Source organism: Beta vulgaris, chromosome 5, assembly GCF_026745355.1.
Source record: "Beta vulgaris subsp. vulgaris cultivar EL10 chromosome 5, EL10.2, whole genome shotgun sequence".
In the NCBI taxonomy this organism is placed as follows: Eukaryota; Viridiplantae; Streptophyta; class Magnoliopsida; order Caryophyllales; family Amaranthaceae; genus Beta; species Beta vulgaris.
Window position 1 is genome coordinate 27,044,651 of NC_079206.1, and position 17,306 is coordinate 27,061,956.

Here is a 17,306-nt window from a genome sequence, read left to right on the forward strand (position 1 = left end):
TGTTAAACTTAAAAATTGAATATTTTATCTTTCTTAATGGATTGAAGCTTCTAATATGAATTAATCATCTTAAGTAAGTTTATAAAAACTGATTTTTATAAATTATGTTGTTAGATAATACTCTCTGAAATCAGAATGATATTAATTTGAGATAGAATTGATGTTGTGAGTTGGATTAGTAGAATGGGTTGTATATAAGGGTTGTGGTTGGTTAGTTAATGGAAGAGTTTAGAAAGTATGAGTAATTCAATTTGTTTAACTAAATTGTTGTGAGAATAGTTAATAATTGTTGTCAAATTATTGGGAATCGTTTCAAGGTACACACATGTCCTTCCACCTTTGAATCTATATCCGTGTTTTATGTGATTTCATGGGCTGAGCTTAATAAGCCTTTTAAATACAGAATTATTCAAAGTGTTATTCGTGTGTTTACAAGAGTTGTTACTACATATCTGGTTTTACGCTATGAGCAAAACCTATATATGTGATGAGTTTTACTAAGTGATATTTTTATGAAGAACTGATTGGAGGTAGTTGAATCCTTCAAAAATATAGATGTGTGATATTATTAAACCTACTTGTTTCCATATCGAATTTATAATAATTTCTTATGCTTAGTAAGTTGATCTTTTATATGAAAGTGTAGCTATGTGAATTAAAGCAAGGATCTTTAGTATATCTAACTATATAAGTGGTTTTACAACAAGTACTCCGATTTACGATCTAAGCCGGGACGTCGACTCGATATCTTTATGAACTCGCTTTCGATTTAAACTATAGTTATATCTGAAAGTTTCAGAGAAAAAGAAAAAAAAATTGATCAAGGATGTTGAGTTAAAATTTCAGGTTTAAGACAATTGTGAAAACAATTGTGATATAAGTTTTATATGGAATTCTGAAAGTACGAAAGACTCTTTATTATGGTTTGAGATTTTGATTATATATGCTCATGAACTTTGAAAATTATGAATTGAAATTATGAGCAAATATGGACTCGTGAAATTATAAATCAAGTTTTTCTAGTTCTATTAATGACGAGGAGGATCTTTATTCCTACTTAAATTTTTATGAAGAAGTTCTCATAGGAAAAAGTCTCTCAAATTTGGGTCAATTTAATGAACATTATTTTCGGATTTAAGTTCGGAAACACGTAAGTCTAGTAAAACAAGTTATATCTTTATAGAATATCGTGGATGAATTATGTTATATGGAGTTTGGAATCTAAGTTAGAATGAATTTGGTGTGAGATGGGTAGTTTTGTTTAAGAAATACAATTGTCGCTTTGAGGATAATTTTAGAAGTAGTCAAATATCCCAAGATTTACTTATGCCGTATAAACAAGGCTGAATGGTATCACTCGAATATATCTCCGGAAATAATATGGAGCTTAGTTATATAAGAATGAAGATTTGTGATGTCATATTTGAAGGATGAAGTAATTGTTGGGAGGTTCTAACTAAGAATAATGAAGATGTTATGTGGTGGACGTAGATTAGATAGTTAGGGAATAGTAAATTTGTGTGTGAATTTCAAAGGTCAAATATTAATTTATGAGTTAATGGAGTGGTTTAGATAGGTTTGTGAGTTCAAATGATGTGTAGGATTTGAGATATGAATGTCGTATCAGTGAAATAAAGGATCCATGTCTTGGTGATGGTTTAGAGGAGTTCAATTAGAAAGATATAATTTACAATACTTATGTAATAAAATATCATATCCGCAAAGGGGTCAAGTAAAAGAGTTTGGAGCATAATTTCTTCTATTGGATGAGTAAGATTATATAAATGGAAGTTGGAAAAAAATATAAATCTAGATAATAGAGAGCATGGTAATTAAAGTTATATAATAACAATACTAAGCGTTTGGTGTTAAGACTAATATGAGCTTTCAGTACAATTACATGGGAACGTATGGTTGTGAATTATAAATTTAAGAAAGATCAGGACATCGAGTTTAAGTATTGGGAAATACTAAAGTTCAGATGGAAAATTGCATCATAGAATATTCAATTATAACATGGAAATATGGAGTGAGATATTTTGACTTGCCATAGTAATTGTAGGTGATTTATGATAATGTAATAAGGTTATATTCTGACAATGAGAGTTCGTGTATTTGGGATAAGAAAACCTTTAAGGGGAAAATTCATATCATGAGAATTTTGGAATGCTATAATTTAGATGCTATAAGTTAAAGACGGAAGTCCAAGTACAAAGAGAAACTATTATGATGAAGGGAATTGCCAAAACGTGTTAGAGGATACTCCCTCCGTTTCCTAAAGATCTTCCCACTTACTGTTCCTACAGATACCAAGGAAAATCAAGTTGTGTGGGAGATGGTGTGAGTAAAGTAGGAGAGAGAAAGGGGTTAAGATAAATAAACAAATAAAAAGGGGTTAAAGTAAGAAAGAGAAAGGGAGTAAAATTGAATTAATAATGTAATGGTGGACCATATGATAGTGACATGAGAGGTAAATGGGAAATTTGTTTTGCCAAATAAGGAATAAAGCAAAAAAGGGAAGATCTTTTGGAAACACCCTTAAACGGAAAGAGGGAAGATCTTTAGGAAACGGAGGGAGTACCTTATAGTCTAAAAGTAAAATATTATAGGTTAATTGTACGAGCTTAGAATTGGGTCTCGATAATAGTTAATTATCTTATAAGTCTTTGAGAACATATCTTACATTTTGATTATGTTATGGGTTTGACTGCGGAGAGACATTTGATTTCGAATACATTTTATGTATATTAATTCCTTTAAAAGAATATTTGAGGTACGTGAGATTATTTGAGATTCGAGTCTGTGTTATAATAAGATTATTGAGGTTAAGGTATTTTGGATATGTTAATTACATTTCAACTTTATTTTGTTTTATATTAATTTACGGACGGAAGTTTAAGTCGTTAATACACTTTGGAATTGAGTATGCGATAAGAATTGAGAACAAGAGTATAAGTTTTGAAAGATATAAGTTTGTGTTATTGAGAAAATAAGTATTATGATATAGTTATTGTTTTATGGGAAAAATAAACAACATTTATGGAGCGAGATGCTAAATATGTGTTATGGAGCTGGTATTTTTCCTTTGTGTAGTCATTCCTAATTTGAAGTACCGAGCAGAAGTTATGTTCATTTGAAGTTTAGTGTTTTTGCTGCAATTATTTTGACAAAAGTTCCACATGTTCAAGTTAACTCAATCCTTTTAATAAAGTTTAAATGAGCCCAGTAAGGGCCTATATGACTTTTACAAGCAGTCTAGAATTGATTATTTCCTTAGATATTTACACCTAACTAATATGTGAAATTGTTGACGTAAAACAAAATATTTTAAAAGAAGATTCAAGTCTTGCAATGATTAGCGACATTATAATAGTTGTGATTCTTTTTCCTCTCCATGGATGATATATGTTTTCTTTGGAACACGTATGGTATTGATAAACTGTGCATTTAAACTATTTATGTAAATAAACTATGGATATAAGTGGGTAAAGGCCGATACCAAATAAGGTACGGTATGAACAACAACCCTTGGAGGATGAGTGATCTTCTTCCAAATCCTCGCTGGGTGGGTGAAGTCCAGCAAATAAATAAAAGTGGCACATGTCATGGTTAAGGCTTGCAAGCATAAATATTTAAACGGTAGAGTGACGGCCTCCATTAGTTTAGAGACAATCGGCTCCTTGTTTAAGGAGCCCTTCTCTATTGCTTCACAAAATTTTATGAAGTACTGTACTTAATTCAAAAATCAAACAAAAAATTATAATATTAGAAATCATAAATAAATTCAATAAAATTTCTATTTTGTTCATAGAATTTAACTTTCAAAAGTAAAAAAAAAAAAACAAAAAAACAAAAAGAATGGTGAGAGACTTAAGTGACAGAAACTAAACTAATCAAATTTTGCAACTAAAAACAATGATACTTTGTATGTCTAATGTTCAAATTTCGACTCTTATGCCGACGAAAATCGAGTTTCTATTTCGAAAAAAATTCAAACACGCATCGCGTGCAAAAAATTCTAGTTCATCAAGAAATCAAGGCACATATCACAGTTATTTGTTCTTTTTACGTTTTCTCAGTAATTGGTTCCTTCTTTGTGTAACCCCCCGACTTCTAAGCATCACTATTATGTTAATTAATTACAAAGATTAGCAGCGGAAGACCTTCCTAGCTTAGTCGGTGCGTCACTGCCGTACTCTCCACACAGGAAAGTACAAGACAACATTCTTTCATATAACTAAACCTTTATAATAATTATAGTAATTCTAGAAATATATGTAAATAGCTTAAGCATAGCTAATGTTACGTAATTTAGTGATCATAAACTTGGATTATATAACCGTCATAGTCGCATTAAAGTAATTTAATCCTCACTGTTACGTCATCCCATCTCCGTATGCATACCTAAAACAGAAAAACAAAACGTCATGAGCCGAGGCTCAGTAACATACTACTCTAACAACATAAATTCATTTCAATTCATTTTATTTGCAAACAGGGAGAAGAGAATATAGTAAAACCATTTCATAAACATACACTTCGAATCAGGAATTTAAAAGTCATTTCCGTTCATATTATCTCCATCATCACATTTCATTATCAGAAAACTACCTTTGGTTACTTTGGCGAGTACATAGAAGGCATAACCACCGAGGATATTCATCCCCCATCAGAAGGTGGCATATAATGTCAGGCAAAGCCACCGAGGACGTTGTCCTCCATCAGAAGGTGGCATATAATGCCATAATGCGGGTGCCACCGAGGACGTTGTCCCCCATCAGATGGTGGCGTTGCCGCCATATAATAGAATGACACGTGCACGACCCAGAGAACGTAGTATTGCCATTCACCATCTTTCACTTTCATTTATCATGTTTCGTTTCTTTTGAGTAGTTTTCAGAAATCATAATAAAGTCATTTCATAACATCATCAAATCATTTACGTAGCCAAACATTTCATATCCCGCACACCATATAAAACATAGCATAAACATTATATAAAATCACCATAAAACGTAGTTGGAAGGGGAGTGCGGGTGTTAGCAGTAGACGTTACCTGGAATCCTGCTGAACAACCTTGATAGTAGGGGAAGGCTTGTAATATGTCTTCCTTTTAATCTAATCAATTCACGGATTAATAAAAGACTTATTAATATTTTATTCGGAATTATGAGGTTACTGCTCCATTCCATCATGTTTCCATTTTAGGAGGTGTGTAGGAGTTTTATATATTAACGTCTTTGATGGTTGATAAAAAGTCGTAGGCGCCCTTTCCACTTAACAACTTAGCGCCTAAGTCGTAATTCATTATTCATGATTATAGACAATGTCTTACTATAATCATTTCGTATTTTATAAATTCAAAATGTTATAGTTTTGTTAACCTTTAATTCAAAACTTCACTATTAGTCATAGGGTCCCTTTAAACATATTATTCGTCATTTTATAAATTAGAACAGTGGTCATTGATCTTATGGTTCATGATTATACATACTCAATGACTTGTAATTATAAAACTCATACTAGAACTCTTTCGCTCTTGTAGTTTAATTAATATATACATACACAAATTTAACAAGTAAATTATGTTACTCTTTCGTTAATATTTTAGAGTTATATATATGAAATATATTGTTAAGTATTATCACATAAATTATCGTTTAATAATTTATTAGTCACAATCTATCTTATAATAATCAAATTAGAAGGATTATATATATTGAGTTTTATTATATTTTAGTTACTAGCTTAAGAAATCATAATTACTTAACCATCTCAAATAGTCTAATAATTTACTGATTTAGTAAAGTCAGCCCAAATAATTTATTGAACCTTTAAATCCAAGCCCAACAATATAAAAAACATACTTAAGTCAGGGGCTTACATACTGCTTAGCTTCAACTGATGAAGCACGACCAAGGAGGGCAGAGGGCTGCAGCGAATGGGGTCGGAGCTTCCGGAGACTGAAGGTGAGGCGAGGCAGCAGGGAGGTAGTGGTGGCACGGTGGTGGTCTGGCGGTGCAGCAGACCAAGCAGAGGAGAGAGAGAGAACGAATTGGGCGAGAGAGAGAACGAATTGGGCGAGAGAGAGTGAGGAGAAGCTGAGCGAGAGAGAGAAGTGGCGGTGCGGTGGATGGTTGTTGGTTCGCGCAGAAGCAGGCGACGCTACAGGTGGTAGTGGTGATGGAGACGGTGGTTGTCGGTGGAGGGTGGTGGTGCTACGGTGGTTGGACGAAAATAGAGGAGAGAGAAAGTTGCGAAAAACAGAGGAATTTGAGGGTGGTTTGGGTGGCGTTTTCCGGTGGTAACTCAGGAGGATTGAGTGTTTTTGTTAGTGATGACTGAGTGAGGAATGGTGGTGGTTTGAGGGAAGTAAACATGGCGATTTATAGCCATTATTGTGCTCCAATTGTGCCCAGATTGAATTGATGAAATTGAATTACAAAAATGGGTTATTGGGTGATTTAGGTTGAGAAATGAATTTTTATTTGAAGATGAGTTTGATTTTGTGCAAGAAACCCATTTTGGATTTAGAAATCCATGGGTGGGTTGTTTGTGAAAAGAAAACTGAAATGGGTAGAAGGAGAAGAAAACTCACGTTTTCTGTTTTTCTTCAATTTCTTTTTGTTTTTCTTTTCTCTTTTTCTTTTCCTTTTTATGCCATCAATTTGTTTAGTAATTAATTTGTTATTTATTTGTTTTCTTACTTTAACTAATGAAATCATCTAACATAACTTATTATTAAATAAAAATTTTAGCCGCTAATTATTATTATTTAATTTAAGAAGTTTAAATTTTCGGGATATTACACTTTGTGGTCATCATTAGTCTCACAGGCGGGTGCTAGTTGAATCATTGTAGTAAGGGCTTAAAGTCTAGACCTAAATTCGTTTTACTAATTCTGGTCATCATGCTAAACTTGTTGTTACCATTCTCCTCGTCGAATCGGAAAGCTAGCTTATCATCTTCAACCTGACATTGCTCAAGTCGATGTTAAATAAGGTTGATTTTGAGAATTTTCAAGCATTTATTTCCATGAACGCTTTTGTTTAACGGAACTTCTAACAATTTTTAAATCATGTTAGTATTTTCCATTTGTTAATTACTTTGGCGTTTTAAACCATATTAGTGTTAACTTGTCTTAAGATATTGGTATCATGGTAAGGGGTTTCCATGGAAAGAGAGAACTTCTTGTTCTTATTCCTTTGGCTTTTGCATTTATTCTATAAAAGACACTATTGCTTCTCTCTTTTGTTGTGTTCCTTGCCTCACAAGTTGTGGGTTCGATTCTCATCAAAAGGGGTTGGAACGGAGGCTTTAAAATAGGTTGTATTTAGGTATCTTGTAAAGAATGTAAATGTAATTTATCTTAGCAATTTATTTTTAAAAAAATTATAATGCTTCTATCAGTTTTCCTATCTCTTCTTTCATGCACCAACAAGAGGATAACAGAATAATGGAAATATTATAAGATTACAAGTGAAGACATACTTTCTTTCTTTTTGATAAAAAGTGGAGACATACTTATAGATCACAATTACTAATCATGATCGAAATAAATAAAGACAACATATTTATAACATACACATTTAAAGTAAGATTCACTTCTAAAACATCAAAAATATAGATGGGTATTTGAAAGTTACATTAGTAATCTATAATATTCGATCAGATTGCGAGGGTAATCTCCTTATGAAATTGATTGCCGGAGAAGGAGCACGATCCCTAAACATTGGGTGGCGTAGGTAATAGAAACCTGAAGCCAATGCTACCATCTTTGATGGAACCAAATACAATATAATAGCCACAACAAAGCACAAGCCAACAAATATCCCGGTGGCACGAGGATCCCGCCATGTCACCAATGCTTGCACACGTTCTCCTTGTGTTGCTAGATCACCCAATACCGTTTGCACACGTGCCCCTAGTGTACGAAGCTTATCATAACGTGTACGAACAATCTCTGATGGTCTATTGCTTGGTATTATATCAAATTCTTCATCAAGCTCATCACGATCAATATTTTCAGCTAATGAAATCTTTGGATCAAAATGAGGGAGTGGGTCTCGAGAACGGAACCTATAGTTCCATGCACCGATCACAAAGACATAGAACGCTAATGTAGGAATGATGAGGTCAGGGAACCAAACTAGCACTACTAGCAATGCATGCACAAGTATGGTGGATGTGGGGTTTTTCCATGTTCTTGTATCCTCAACCCATTTCACTATATCTATCATACCAGCAACCAAGTTGATTATTCTAAACCAATTTGCACGAACCTTTCTCATACTAAAAGTGTGGGAGTCTGCATCCAACATATAACGAACAATTTCCTGACGAAGTGGTGGCTCTGATCGTGATAAATGTACAACTAATATCTTCACAGCTGCATTCCTTAGCATCTCCTGTTGTCCCAGGGCTAGTGGCTTGATATGGTGCATTAATGGTAATAACGGTTGAGAGTAGACATTTAGTACATCTAGACTAGGCATGCTTCTCACAAATCTTACGGCCAATTCTATGTCACCCATCTTCTTCAATCCCATAGGAGTTAGTGAAAGTAAGGGATATGTATTTCGGTACACTCTTCCAGTTTGAAGAGTGGAGATACGTACACGTACTTTTCCAATTCTTAAATCCGGATGCATGCCTTCGAGTGGTTCTTCACTTTCAAAAATTCCCGAACTATCAAACACTCCAATGGTTAGAACTGTACATGGGTCATAAACTTTCCATGTGTATTGTTCATTCCACTTTGGATCCAAACAATCGGACACAGTACGAGTACGAACCCACTTTGGACCATACTTGGCTATAGCATAAGCATCAGTAGACCCTTTACCGTTCACCGCCTTGGCAGGAAGAAGATTCCGACACCCAATGATCCCTAACTCTACCATCCCTACAGCAGCCTTCCACAATTGTCTTGCTGTGGGGCGATAGTCACTGCATACATGAGCGGCTTCCTCCATCACGTGATACCCACCATCAAAACACAACCTCAACTGAACTCTTGCTTTATACATCTTGTTTCCATCACAACTAGGATCATCAAAAGTGAACCACTTGCCTAGCACGTTTCGATCATCCACACGCCTCTCAATCGTTGTTAAAGCCACCCGAGCAACGCCAACGACAATAGACCCCTTTGGTCCCCTATGCTCCAATGTCAAGACCAATTGATCCCCAAATGGCTCAGCTGCTACAAACATTAAGTCCTCATTCCAAATCGGGGAGCCGTTACGACTAGCTGTCGGCTTAGTCTTGAAAATTTGAAATCCAAGTTGGGCCTTGACTTGAAACATAGACTCCTTGGACCCAAACAAGATATCTTGAGCTTCCAGTATAGTTGCTCTTAAGTACCACAACTTTGGAGACAAGTAGACCTTAGCCCTTGAACTCACACTTCCAGTGGTATCCGTCTTCCAAGCATCAGGAAATGAGTCATCTGCCTGAGTACCCACCCAGGTTGCAAGCATCAAGTCCCCTGAGTGGGCCCCACCTCCCTCCAACCTGTACCATTGTGGGGCCAAGGGACTATCTGGTGGGTCCCGTAGCGGAATCTCCGTCGTATCAAAACATATCCCGCCTAAAAACTCCCTCATCGACAACCCTTCCATTGGATCCGCCGCTTCCGGATGAGGTGGGTCCCACACTGAGACCTCCAAAATAGTAGACGAATCCGGCGAATCGCGGGCAAAAGCAAATGTCTGGCCCCACTCAAAGAAATTCGTTTTCCGGGCAGGCTTGGAAACCACACGGTGGGTGGAAGCAACTATCTTCACTACAGGACATCCATTAGTAGGAAGCGATCTAGCCTTAACAACACGAACAAACAGGTAATGCATCTTCTCCACCAGATCAAATGTTGTCCGCTCAATAGGAACACTCTCAAACGACGCCGTCGACACTGATCTCGAGATCGCCGGTGTTGGCGGCATCGACGGCGGTGGCTTCAACCCAGCGTCGTCAGCAAATTTCACTTCAGGAATTGTACCCGAAACTGCTGAAGCCATCATTTCAACCTCTGCTGCTGCTGCTGCTGGTGGTGGGTCCCCCATCAGCGTTGATGGTTCTAGCGAAGGTGGTGGTGATGGTGGTGGTAATTCTTCCTGCTCTATTTGATCATCACCTTTTCTCTGCTCATCCTCACGTTGTATTGTTGGTCCTTCACCCACCTCATCACTCCCTACCACTTCCTCAGGTAACTTAGCAGACAAGTCACCACCAGATTCCGTTGTCGGCGCCGCAGAAGCTGACGTGTCAACAGGGGGTTGCTCTTCCGTCTTCTCCTCCATCACAGGAGATTCCTGCTCCGGCAGAATCTCCGGCGGAGGAGGAGGAGGTGGTGGTGGGGCCTCATCGGAGTAATAAATTTTGAGGCCAATATCTCCCTGTATCCAACTTAACAAGTACTTCTTCTCAAGAGGGAAGTACATCAAGGCTTCCTCGCCTTTTTTAACGAACTGAAACGAGGCCGAACTTAATCTAACCCTACCCAAGTGGTTATGTCTACGGGTGGGGCCATAATTCTTGTCGTGGTAGACCTCAACTTCAAGGGTGTCACCGAACACGGTGGATGGTCCACCCATATTAAACTCTAGGGCTTCATTCCATGCCGGGTTAAGGTCTCGGACCACAGTTTGAGTCCGTTTTCGCTGCCCGTAGAAGTCCACCACCACGTAGGGACTAGATGTACCATGCCCATCTTTTGGTAGAAGGTTTTTTGCGTCTACAACTTCTACTATTAGTTTCCTCACCGTTGCCATTCTAAACTCTAATATGGCTGCCCAATTTATAAATTACAATTTTGGGAAAGGAATATAATGTAACAAAGCAAAGAATATAATGTAGTGGAATATTTGTAGTTATGACGTCAAAAATGGGAATTATATAAGCTAAGAATATGGGAGAGGAAGAAAAAAAGAGGAAGAGGTGGTGTTGGATGAACTGGGTTTTTATAGGGGAGGTCTGATGTCTGAGGTCTGATGTCTGTTTGTATTTTGTATGTGTTTGTGAAAGGAAAAGAAAGAAAAAGAAGGTTTAATAAAAATGAAACGGAGGGTTAGCTAGTATTACCTTCATGTGCAAGTATCAGAGTTACCTCATCTTTTACTTTTGCTTTCTTTTGGGAGGAAAATATATCACTCATATTGAGGGTAAGAGTGTCTTCATATGTTTGTCTCTTTGTGTATTCCTTTCATTTCCAATTATCACTTATTTACTTTGCAGTATGTTATTTTGTTTCCTTTTCTTTCCAATTATCACTTATTTACTTTGCAGTATGTTATTTTGTTTTTTAAAGTAATGCATATGAGTTCTAATATCAGTTTCTGAGGGCAAAGAGTTTCATGATATATATACACACGGTATTAGTAGAGCATACTAAATTTCACCCAAAAAAATTAAATTTTGTACATAGAAACTGATTAAGTAAAACTCACTCATTTATTCTATATGTTAATTCTACATATCATAAATTTCACCCAAAATTATATAAAAACAATATTTTATGGGATATTGGCCGATTAAATTTCGTTATACAACTATACATTATATTGTTATACTTCTTCTGTTTCGTTTTAAATGCAACGAATGAATATTTTGTATATTATAAAAATACTCATTTGTTGTATTTAAAACGAAATGGATGAAGTATTTTTTATTCTACTTTTTTGGGCCCCCACTGGAAACCTCTTAGTAAGAACAAGGAGTCTAATGAACCAACACCTCTTGTAGGTAAACCCGTCCAATTACATAGGTCAAAACTTGAGAGTAGGGGTTCATATTGTGAATAGAACTATAGAAGCACCCATAGGCCATATAGTAGTAGTACCTTGTTGAATGGCAACTTTAATTTTCAAAAGAATTCTACCTATAAATTTAGGATTAATCTTATCTACATTGATGTGTATTCTAATTTTTACCACGACCAAAAAAGTTAAATGTTTAGTTAATAAATAAAAGTTGATGAAACTAAAGTGCATATTAAATGGAGTATAGTAAGCTAGACAGAATTTTTATATAGAAAAAGGAAAATGAAGACTGCTTTATTGAAATAAAATGGTCTTTTGTAAACTTTATGGTTGGCAAAAGGCAATGGCTTGGCCGGCTTTAAGATGCAAAATGAGTGCCTATTGATAGAAGAAAGGGAGGTGGAATGTTGCTATTGTAGTATTATATTGATACATACAAAAGCTTTTTCTCCTTCATACAGAAAAAAAGGGAGCTTTTTTTCCAGAGATATGACCAACTTTTGTGTCACCGACTGATGTTGGTTGTCTCCTCCAATCTCTTTCAATTTTCTTCTATTGGGGGTATATTAGAGTAGTATTAAATTTCAATAAAGCAAAAATTGGATCCAATTCTTCAACACCCGTTTTCACACTTCTATCAGTTCTATGGACGAGTAAAACATCTCTCGTGATACTATGTTATGCTGTTTAATAAACTAGACATTCTTATAGTATTATATGTCATCATTTGAGTGTAATGTATTAAGGATCTATAGGAAAACAAGTTCGCTTTGATGGTAGAAAAATGTGGGATTGTCTGATCTCAAGTACGTGTTTCGTGGCCCTGTGCTAATCCAACAAAGTTAGGCCCTTAAAAGAAAAGAGAAGACTTGATTTTTGATAAAATCTCAAAATATATGCATTAAGTATAATAATGTATGAGAAGAAGGCGTATTTCTTGTTAAAAAGTAATAGTCGTTTCAATTATGATTTTGATGACAGAGAAACTTCTCATGTATAGGTGATAAGGTCATGTGATATTTAATATTTCAACGTAAATGAATACGTATAGCCATAGGTGCCGAACAAAAGAATAATGATTATTAATTCTAAGAATAGTCACGCTTATACTAATATCATAATTACATGCCGATTTGGAGTTTATATATGCTTTAATGCAATATAAAATCAAATCATTAAGCTAATTAAGAATTAGTTTGAACCCCTAATTGATCGCCATGAATATGCACACTAGGATGGAATAGCAAATAGGAGTCTTACAAATGTTTAAAAATTTTCTCTCTAGTCTTTTTTGATGCATGCAGCAAATAGTACAAAAAGCTTATTACCATTGAGTAAGCAATAGGAGCATCTATATTTTCATGGGTTCTTCAATTATGAGAGGCTCCAAAAAATAATTTTTATTTGCAAAAAGGATTAAAAAAAGAAGAAAAATTTACTACTTATTTTTCATTATTAAAAGGATCGGAGATGACATCTTCCTTGAATTATGCCAATGTTGTGATTATAATGCGCTTTTTCGCATGACCAAATGATTAATTGGGAACATTAACACACGGTTTCTGCTTGAAGTAAAAAAGAAAAGCACGCAGTGAAACTGAGAGGACAATATTTCTTTCAGCGTAACTTTCTATGGCTGTATCATGTTTCATATAATAAACTAAACTAGTTTTCAAACTAGTGTAATAAGAGGCACGCACTACAAAAAAAATTGAATCTAGCAGACAATTTTGGCAACCAAATGTTGAAAAGTGGTTGCTAAGCTAGTGTTGTTGGTTGCTATTATAGATGAGCAACGAATGTATAATTTTTCGTTGTCAACATAACAACTGATTTACTTTAATTTTCCTTGCTATTATAACAACTGATTTGAATTTTTAGTAGCCAATATAGCAACCTAACAAAATTGTTATTGGCAAGCAAATTCCTATTTTTCGTTGCCAAGCTAATGTTTCTAGAGTTTTAAATGGTTGCTAATTAGCAACCAAAATAAAATGGTTGCTAATATTTATTTTGGGTACTAAAAATTTATATTCGTTGCTATTTTAACAACCAAAACTGTAATTTCATTGCTATTTAGCAACCAAAACTATAATTTCGTTGCCATATGTAACATCTATGAATACTTTAAGAACAATTGTTATACTAGTTATTTGAATAACGTGCATCTTTCTATTAGGGAGCTCATATGTTAAGATACTTCACAGTTAAGCGTGCTCGACTGGGAGTAATCTTGGGATGGGTGACCTCTTGGAAAGTTGGGATGGATACAAAAATTATTAAATTTGGTTGCTATTTAGCAATGAAAATTGATAAGTTCGTTACTAATTAGCAACAAAAATTAATAATTTAGCAATTGGGACTGGCCCTTTAGCAACCAACCATTTTGGTTGCCAATTTCATTGCTAACAACATTAGCAACCATTTTTGGTCACTTAGCAACGAAAATGGCTAGTTGCTAAATCTACTTATTTTTGTAGTGAGGATAAAATGTAAAAATCAAATATGTGCTATGATGGGTTTTTTTTTCTTTCTAATTATAAAACTGGCTCCATTTTTTGAGACAGAGAGCGTTTAGGGAGATCAGAAGTTTCTTACGGTAAATTTTTCAAGAGATGAGTATGACATTAGAATCATTATACTATCCATTTTTATAAGGGATTTTACCATCTTCCGAAAACCTGGTAAATAAAAAGTTACGCCTCTTTGTTTTATAGTGGGCCTTAACCAGACATTCTCTTTAAAATGGGCTTCCTAGTTATTACTGATTTGAATGGGTCTCTTATGACTTAAAAACCTTTATGTTTTAATTATTTAAAACTTAACATTAACACTAGTACAGAAAAGGCAATTTGCGTCGGATGTGAGGCGCCTATTTGCGTCGGACTATGGTGCGACGCCAAAGCCCTCGACGCAAATGACTCAGAAACGATCTGCGTCGTATGCGGAAACGACGCAGATGGTTCAGCTATTTGCGTCGCACCTTTACACGGTACGACGCAAGTGGTTCTCCCTTGCCCAACATAGAGCGGTATTGTGCGTCGCACATTACCTAAGGTGCGACGCAGATAAGTGATTTGCGTCGCACCTTGGGCTACGTACGACGCAAATTTCAATTTTTTTTAAATTTTTTTTTTTTTTTTGGAAAAAAAAATTGATTTTATGAACAGAATGAGGCTCTGTGCAATTGCAATCGTAGATTTGTAATATAAAAGACACAAAGTGCGACGCACACAAAAGGCAGGTCAACGATTAAAAAAACTGAAATGAGCGACGAACAAAAGAGAACAAGACAAATTCTTATTACCATATCCAAAGAGATACATTTCTCATTATGAGTACAAGAAATTCAGATCTTTTTATAATACATTTCTCATTATGAGTACAAGAAATTAAGATCTTCAAACAAAAATAAAGAAGGAACGATTACAGAAATTACAGAAATTCAAAAATAAAATTACAGAATTGAAAAAAAAACAAAATAAAGTTCAGACCTTCATCTTCAACCTTCTCTTATCATTTCTGCTTGCAAGACTTTCAGGACATGTCCCAATACACATTCATATTCCTTATCATATTCCTTATCATTCACATAAACAAACATCACTGCTAAGCAGCTTCTTTCCCCAATCGTTCCATATATTCACAAGTTAAAAATCATCATTCTTACAAGATAAATATACGAAACAAAACTTATTTAGAGTGTTGAGGAAAATCATTCTTCAACAAAGAATTTTTTTAGAACTAATCTCATCATGTGAAGTCCCCACTAAGAGTATAAAAGAATCTTTATTACATCAATTTATTGATTAAAAACTTTAGGAAACGTTATATACTAGAGAAGGAAATTAAAAATAAAAATAGTTCTTTCTTCGAAATCACTATGGATACCTAGTTGTAAACTATTGATTTTTAAAGAAAATAATTAAGTTTCCTTTTGATAACCTGAGAATAAACTGAAAGTTCGACTCAAATGAATTAAACTCTAAAATTGATGGAAATTGAATCAAAAATTCAAAATCAGTAACCAATGGTAACTTACCACCGGAGATTTGTAAACCGCAAACATCAGATTTCGTTGCACTCGCCGGAGGTCGAGTATCGATCGTCGCACTCGACGGAGGTTCGCCGCAAAACAGCCGAATTCGCCAATGAGAGAAGCGAAAGAGATCCCAGAGCCGCCGAATTCGCTAACGAGAGAGATGCGAAGCCGCCGAATTCGCCAACGAGAGAGATGCGAAGCCGCCGAATTCGCCAACGAGAGAGATGCGAAAGAGAGATGACAGATGAAGGTGAGAAAATGAGAAATAGGAGAGATGCGAAGGAGAGATAGTAGAAGGAGAGATAGCAGAAGGAGAGATGCGAAGGAGGTTTGAATGAGAGTGAGAGAGATGAAGGAGATAGGGTTTGAAAACGGCTAAAATGTATGGGTTGTAAGCTAAACCCTAAAATGCGCCTCTTTTAAATATGGGTAACTCATGATCTGCGTCGTGTGATGTGGCCCATACGACGCAAATCATAGCCCAAATTTAATAAATTCCAATATGCGTCGCACACACACGATAATCCGACGCACATTGTACCCATGTTGTGCGTCGCACCCTCCTCCCATGCGACGCAAATTAGCAATGTGCATCACATGAGAGGAGGGTGCGCCGCACATAACGCGCACCTGCTGGAGATATTGTTGTGATTTGCGTCGCACAGCTTCCCGAATTCGACGCAAATCCGAACTGTGCGTCGTTTCCGTGTCTGTGCGACGCAAATGGGGGGACGCAAATCGTCCTTTTTCTACTAGTGTAACCTGGCCCAATAAAAGATGACCCAAACTAAAATATGACACGCATCTTGCACGTGTTTCTAATTTTGGTTGTCTTCTCCATTAATATCCCTTTAAGGATTTCATAAAAACTTAAAATCTTTCAGACCAATTTAATTCCTTTGCAAATTCACACACATTACCAAATTTAAATTCACATGTCAAAGGAAAGAACTCACCGTGAAAATAAAATTCGTGAGGCACTGGCCAAAAAGGTTGCTACCATGCAATCTAAGGTAACTCGTCAATTATGCAACGCCATAAAGCTGAACATTAGGAACTATAAGTCCCAAGTATTTTGGTATGTGAATAAGCGCACTGATACTCCTAATACGCCTTTGGAGGAGAAAATGGTTGCTATTGGACCTGGATTTCCCTTTAGAATGAAGAGCCAACAAGTTCAACCTATTTTGGAGTAGTGCTACCAATTCTTGGATCATATCATTTTAGAAGATACTAAACCCATAACTAGGGGTGCTTATCGAGCGAGCCGAGCCCAAATAATACTGGGCTCGGCTTGAGCTCGTTTAGCTTTTCATGGGCTCGGCTCGACTCGTGAGCTCGTCGAGCTTGGGGGAGCCGAGCTCGGCTCGAGCTCGTGATTAGAATTTGCGGCTCGAGCTCGGCTCGTGAGCTCGTTTAGGCTCGGCTGATGAGCTCGTTTAGGCTCGGCTCATGAGCTCGTTAAGGCTCGGCTCGTGAGATCATTTAAGCTCGACTAGTAAGCT

General features: G+C 35.9%; 1 protein-coding gene and 1 long non-coding RNA gene across 2 annotated transcripts; both read right to left on the reverse strand.

Moving 5' to 3' along the window:
- Positions 1 to 3,869: 3,869 nt before the first annotated feature.
- LOC104893416 (uncharacterized) lies at positions 3,870 to 6,607 on the reverse strand. Its single transcript, XR_790065.4, has 3 exons — positions 5,885 to 6,607; positions 5,057 to 5,118; positions 3,870 to 4,404 (listed from the first exon to the last, which is right to left on the reverse strand). It is a non-coding gene; the product is annotated as an uncharacterized LOC104893416 (long non-coding RNA).
- An 847-nt stretch (positions 6,608 to 7,454) lies between these two features.
- Positions 7,455 to 11,143, reverse strand: LOC104893417 (hypothetical protein). Its single transcript, XM_010679524.4, has one exon. It carries the CDS (start codon positions 10,770 to 10,772, stop codon positions 7,656 to 7,658), a length of 3,117 nt encoding a protein of 1,038 aa, XP_010677826.1. The 5' UTR covers positions 10,773 to 11,143; the 3' UTR covers positions 7,455 to 7,655.
- Between the last annotated feature and the right edge of the window lie 6,163 nt (positions 11,144 to 17,306).